We start from the raw sequence: 6,630 nt of genomic DNA, 5'->3' as shown, positions 1-6,630 counted from the left end.
CAGCGACGCATCCGCGTCGCAAGGAGAGGGGAGAAAATAAAAACGAACAGAGAGTCACGCTGGAGTGTGGCTGGAGGCGTGCCAGTGGCACAAATCGACCCACGCGACTGCGTCGCCGACGCGTCCGCGTCACATGGGAACTTTGGCCTCCCACGCGACCGCGTCACCCACGCGGCCGCGTGCCATGTAAATCGACGTCACAAGGGTGGATGGCTAAAGGTTAAGCTGGAATGGGGCTGGACTCGTGTTGGAAGCCCAAGCCCTCCCACGCGAACACGTCACCCACACGTCCGCGTCATATTGGAAATAGGCCATCCACGCGATCGCGTCAACCACGCGACCGCGTCACCCAGATTTTTTGCAAAAATACATCTCAAACAGAGAGTTGTGCGAATGCGAGGCTGCACTCGCGCCAATCGCACAAATCAGGCCACGCGATCGCATGACCCACGCGTCCGCGTCGCCAGCGTCGCACAACCTATCCAGATTAGTGCCAATTATCTTATTTTTCTTTCCCAATCCTAATTTCTTCTATCTTTTCTTCTTTCTTCTTTCTTTCTTACTTTATTTCTTTCCCTTCTCATTCTTCTTATCTTTTATTTTATTTTATTTATTTACATACTTTCATTCATTGTATTTTAATTTTGTGCATATTTTTATTTTTCTAAAATTATTGGTGTTCAAATGTTCTTATTCAACTGTTATATCTTTTCTGGTATTATCTTGGTGCTTATGACTTGTTTTATTCTGATTGGATAACATTATTTAAATCAATGCTAATTTTTATGATACTTGTACTCCTCTTGCATTGACATGTACTTATATTGATATTTTCATTACCCACACTCTTCCCCATTGTTGCAAATTTTGCACCATTGGTATGCCATGGCTTCTATTTTTTTCTCACGTACATGTTGAAGCTTCCATGTAAATGAGACCTTTTTCATTCGGTATTAACCCAACCATACTTCATTTATTTTCTTATCTCTATTATTGGGTTACCTTTCTTCCCTTTTTCTTTTAGGATGGCCACCAGGAAGAGAACCGGAAGACGTTTACATGGGGAGACAGACAAGTCCATCTGCACAATCCTTAGAGAAAAGCAACAGTTGAAACAACCCGTCCACCTGCACATCTCAGTATGCATCGAGGACAGTGCAATCTTTAAGTGTGGGGAGGTCGATACCGATCTCCATGGGTTAGTACTTTCCTGTCTCAAACACCAATATTTTATTTTCTTTGTTAATTGTTACATTTGCATATTTAATTGCATGTTTATTTGATTTTATGCATTTAGTTACTACTTGGTTGAAGTAATATTTTCTTTTTCAAGAAATTTTTATAATATTTCACTAATTTAAATTGAAAAAATTTTTTGTGTTAAACTTGTTTGGAAGTTGTATTTGGAACATGGTTTTTGAGCTAAAGAACACACAACCTGTGAGATTCGAGCTTATTTATATGGTTACATTATTTAACCATAAATATTTTATTCCTGTGTGTTCCCTTCTCTATGATTGTAATCTTTACTTTGTTCCATTCTATATGTCCAATATTTAGTGTATTTACATGCTTGCATATGATTGAGGCCATTGTTTGATTTTAGCTCACTTATCCCAAAATTAGCCTACCTTTTACATCACCCTTGTTAGCCCCCTTGAGCTTTTAAATCCCTTCTGTTTTATAACCACATTACTAGCCTTAAGCAGAAAAACAAAATAAGAATCCCAAGTTGAATCCTTGGTTAGCTTAAGATAGATATTGTGTAAAATTTAAGTGTGGGGAATTTTATGGGAACATGGGATGATATGAAAAAGTAGGGAATTAAATTGAATAAGTTATTTGAAAATTTGGGAAGCATGCTCATGTGAAACCAAAATAATTAAATTACCATGTGCATTAAAGAAAAATATATTAAGTAATTAAATAAGGGGATACAAAAATAAAAAAAATAAAAAAAAAGAGCGAAGAAGAAGAAAAGAAAAAATGAAAAAAAAAATATATTACCCCAAATGCAAAATAAAAAGAATCAATGCACATGGGATAAAATTCAAAAATAAGTTTGATACATGAGCATGTAATACAAGTGGGAAAAATTTGGGTAGTTAGGTACAGTATTTTAAAATTGTATAAAGTATGTATATGTTAGGTGAGATCTTAGACTAGTCAAGGATTCAATTTGTTAGCTCACTTAGCCTTATATATATATATCTTTACCCTTACCTTAGCCCCATTACAACCTTGAAAAGACCTCATGATGTTTGCATTGGTATACTAAATTTTGTTGATTGGTTAGATAAAGAACAAAGTTTTAGAAAGCATGATTAGAGAAGACTAGAGTGAATTACCCTATACAATTGAGAGATTAGAGTGATATACACTTCCAGTGAGGGTTCAACGCTTAAATTCTATGTTCCCTGCTTTCATGAGCTGTCTTCTTACAAGTTCACTTGCTTTTTATTGTATGATTTGAATTAGTAGAAATTAATTTGTATTTGTCTTGGAGAACTTATTTACTCTTAACCAAGTAAGTAAAAGCATTTAGCATTTAGTTGCATTCATAGGTTGCATTTCATACCATTCCTCTTCATCTTTATAGCTTCTCTTGAGCTTAGCATGAGGACATGCTAGTGTTTAAGTGTGGGGAGGTTGATAAACCACTATTTTATGGTTTATCTTGTACTCAATTGAGTGGTTTTTATTAACTCTTTACCCACTTATTCATACTATTTGCATGGTTTTATATTTTCTTCCTAACTATGTGTTTTGATTGAAAACATGCTTCTTTGATCTTATATTTGCTTATTATTAATCCTCTCTTATTACCATTAGATGCCTTGATATGTGTGTTAAGTGTTTTCAGAGATTATAGGGCAGGAATGGCTTGGAGGATGGAAAGGAAGCATGCAAAAGTGGAAGGAATACAAGAAGTTGGAGAAATTGCTAAGCTGTCCAGCCTGACCTCTTCGCACTCAAACGGCTATAACTTTAGCTACAGAGGTCCAAATGACGCGGTTCCAGTTGCATTGGGAAGCTAACGTCTGGGGCTTTGATTTGATATATAATAATATGCTATAGTTTCTCTGACGCTAGGTGACGCAACCGCGTGATCTATGCGGCCGCATCGCAGTGACGGAAATCCAGCGTGGTTGAATTCAGGACCAGCGAATTCTGGGCTGTTTCTGACCCAGTTTACGGCCCAGAAAACACAGATTAGAAGCTATAAAGTGGGGGAATGCATCCATTCATAAGGAGGCTCTCATAATTCACTTTTTATGTTTTAGACGTAGTTTTAGAGAGAGAGGTTCTCTCCTCTCTCTCTCTCTCTTAGGATTAGGATTTAGGACTTCTCTTAGTTTTAGGAGTGACTCTCGATCCCAGGTTTAATGTTCTTTTCTGTTTAATTTTGTTTCCATTTTTATTCACCTTAGTACTTTAATTGATATTTATCTTTTGAATAATTGGCTTATGGCTTTCGTGTTATGATTTTCTTTATTAATGCAATTGAGGTATTTTCAGATTTGTGATTTATATTTAGCTTTTTACATTCTTGGTTTTGGTTAAGAAATCAGTAACTCAGGAGTTATCCAATTCAACAGCATAATTGATAATTGTTATCTTGCCAATTGAATTGAACTTCAATAATCCCAATCTTTTCTTAGGAAATAAATAGGATTCGAAGATCAAACTAATTAATCCCTTGACTTTCCTTTACTTTAGTAAAGGTTGACTAAGTGGAATTAAGATTCAACTTTCATTATTATTGATAAGGATAACTAAGTTTGGACTTCCAATTTCTAATACCTCGCCAAGAGTTTATTTTATTATTATTATTATTTATTTTTCTTATCATTCAACATACTGCTTCCTTACTTTCAAAACCCCCAATTTACAAGACTCATAACCAATAATAAGAACACCTCCCTGCAATTCCTTGAGAAGACGACCCGAGGTTTGAATACTCGGTTATCAATTTCAAAGGGATTTGTTACTTGTGACAACCAAAACGTTTGTACAAAGGGATTTCCGTCGGTTTAGAGACTATATCTACAACGCGAATGTTTTTATAAAATTCTTTACTGGCAAAAATCCTAATGTCAGTAGCCCAGCTGTTTGTTTGGCGACCTCATTAGCCCTTTCTTGAGACATCTTTCTTCATTGTTGGGCTACTGGTTTGGCGTCTAGTTTGACGGCTAGCCGGCGGGACATGACTTCGGGATCCAAGCCCGGCATGTCTGACGGTGTCCATGCGAAAAGGTCGCTGTTTGCCCTTACAACCTCCATGAGGGGTCCTTTGAATTTGTGAGGCAGGTTTCTATTTGCGAAGGTAAACTGTTCTGTTGATTCTCCGATCTGGAACTTTTTCATGTCCCCCTTTGGTTCTGGCCTCGGCTTGTCCTCCATCCTTACATCCAGGTCTGCTAAGAATACGCCGACTGCCTTCTTGGACTCTCTCCTTAGGGAGAGACTGGCATTGTCACAGGCGACCGCCGCTTTTAAGTCTCCCCTAATAGTGCCAACGGTTCCCTTGTCCGTTACGAATTTCATTGTTAGAAATTTGGTACATATTACGGCTGAGAACTCGTTGATGGCCTTTCTCCCCAGAATGATGTTGTAGGCTGTGGAGTCTTTGAGGACTACGAAGTCCGCCATAACCGACCTCCTGGTGTCACTGGCTCCTAGACAAATTGAGAGAAAGATCGTCCCGTCGAGCTTTATGTAGTTATCTCCTAGCCCCATGACCCCGTGTTGGTGATTCTTGAGGTCCGACTCCTTGAGTCCCATGGCGTCAAATACATTCCTGAACAGGATGTTGGAGTCGGCTCCTGTATCAACGAGAATTCGTCTAACTAATCCTGCGCCGATCATCGCTGTGATCACCATGGGGGGATTTTCGGGAAGATCGTGGAACCATTGATCTTCTGGGCCAAAGGATATCAGGGGAGGTCCTCTGCTTGGGGCGACGGTACCTCATGTTGAGATGGATAGGACCCGAATATCCTTTTTTGCTGCTGACTTAGATTTGGAGGGGTTGTCACGTCTGACCACGACGTTGACCACGAAAGTTGGGGGTTGTCGGCATTCCCTATAGGCTCTTGTCTTGGCTTGACAGCCCGGTTATGATCTTCTTCGGAGCGTTCACGTTCTCATCTCCTTGGTTCTCTGATGAGTTAGGAGAACTCGCTCAACTTTCCTTCTCAGATGGCCTGTTCTAAAGCATCTTTGAGATCGAAGCAATCCTGGGTCTTGTGACCGAACCCCTTATGATAGTCACAGTAAAGGCTTTTGTTGCCTCCTGTTCTCTCTTTCAATGGTCTAGTCTTGGATAGGATTCCCTTATCCACAATTTGCTGGTAGTCTTCTACTATGGGCACCGTGAGTGGCATGTAGTTCGTGAATCTCCCTACTCGTGGGGTTTGCTTGGCCAAGGTTCCGTCCCTGGGAGTTTCTTTATACCTGTCGACTTGGGGGGTCTGGCGAACTGAGGGGTTCAAGAGCTGCCATTTGTTGGCTGCTACAACCTAACTCACCTCCTCATCATTGATGTATTCCTTAGCCACGCTTTGAATTTCCCGCATGGTCTAGACAGGCTTGGTGGTGAGTTGTTTTCTAAAGTCCTCGTTTAGTAGGCCGTTTATTAGGCAGAGGCTGGCAACCAAGTCCGTGAGGCCTTCGATTTCTAAGCATTCGTCGTTGAACCTATCCAGGAACTTCCTGGTCGGCTCCCCGGGTTTTTGGGTAACCCCCAGCAAGTTCATTGGATGTTTCGCCTTGGCTATGCGTGTCGTGAACCGGGCCAGGAAGCTTTGGGAAATGTCCGCAAAGGCCGTGATGGATCCTTGCGGGAGCGCGTTAAACCATCGTATTGTTGGGCCGGCCAGCGTTACGGGAAATGCTCGGCATCTAACCGCGTCGCCTACCCCTTCCAAATTCATTCTTGCTTAAAATGCTGTGAGGTGCTCTTGGGGGTCCTTAGTCCCATCATACCTCATGTCCGTTGGCTTGTCGAAATTTCTTGGAAGCCGGACCTTGAGGATCGACGGGTGGAAGGGGGTGGCCCCCATGATGACGGGTTCCAGCCGTGTTTTGGCTTTTCCCTTTTGGGATTCCCCGTGGCTTTCAGACCTACCTTGGGTAGGTCGTGAGGTCGCCTGCGTATGTGCTTCATCTTCGCGCTTTGTCAAGCTCTTTTCTCTGTTCTCGTATCTTCGGGGAGAGGAGCGGGTGCGGGACCGGCTAGCGTCTCCGTGGGATCAGCTCCCTTTCAAGGTTTTGTACTCTGTGTCTAACTTCCTGCATGATCTTGGCGCTGTCGGCTCCCGTCCCTCCGAAGGGATGCCTTTCAGGGGTCTTGGTGTAGATTGGTTGGTTTGGCTGAATGGAGGATCGTGGCTGTTCGGCGGCACGGGCCGTCAAACTCGCCCTACTCAGGCGAGCCCCTCCTCCTTCGCAAAGTTCCTCCAACGTGGGAAATTGCTCCATGTCTGCTCCAGGTTCCCCACAGACGACGTCAATGTTTGGTACTTGGGATTATCGGGGCCTAGTCGAGTCGGGTATCGAAGAGAGAACGAGAGGGTGAGGCCTCGGCGTGACTTGGAGCGGGAATCGAAATGTGGGTTGAAGGCTGGC

General features: G+C 42.0%; 1 protein-coding gene across 1 annotated transcript; it reads right to left on the bottom strand.

Moving 5' to 3' along the window:
* Positions 1–5,582: 5,582 nt before the first annotated feature.
* LOC112769933 (uncharacterized) lies at positions 5,583–5,936 on the bottom strand. Its single transcript, XM_025814380.1, has one exon. The coding sequence runs from the start codon at positions 5,934–5,936 to the stop codon at positions 5,583–5,585; it is 354 nt and encodes a 117-aa protein (XP_025670165.1).
* Positions 5,937–6,630: the final 694 nt, after the last annotated feature.

This window comes from Arachis hypogaea, chromosome 18, assembly GCF_003086295.3.
Source record: "Arachis hypogaea cultivar Tifrunner chromosome 18, arahy.Tifrunner.gnm2.J5K5, whole genome shotgun sequence".
In the NCBI taxonomy this organism is placed as follows: domain Eukaryota; kingdom Viridiplantae; phylum Streptophyta; class Magnoliopsida; order Fabales; family Fabaceae; genus Arachis; species Arachis hypogaea.
The sequence above is the reverse complement of the archived record's forward strand: the minus strand, read 5'-3'. Positions and strand labels throughout refer to the sequence as shown.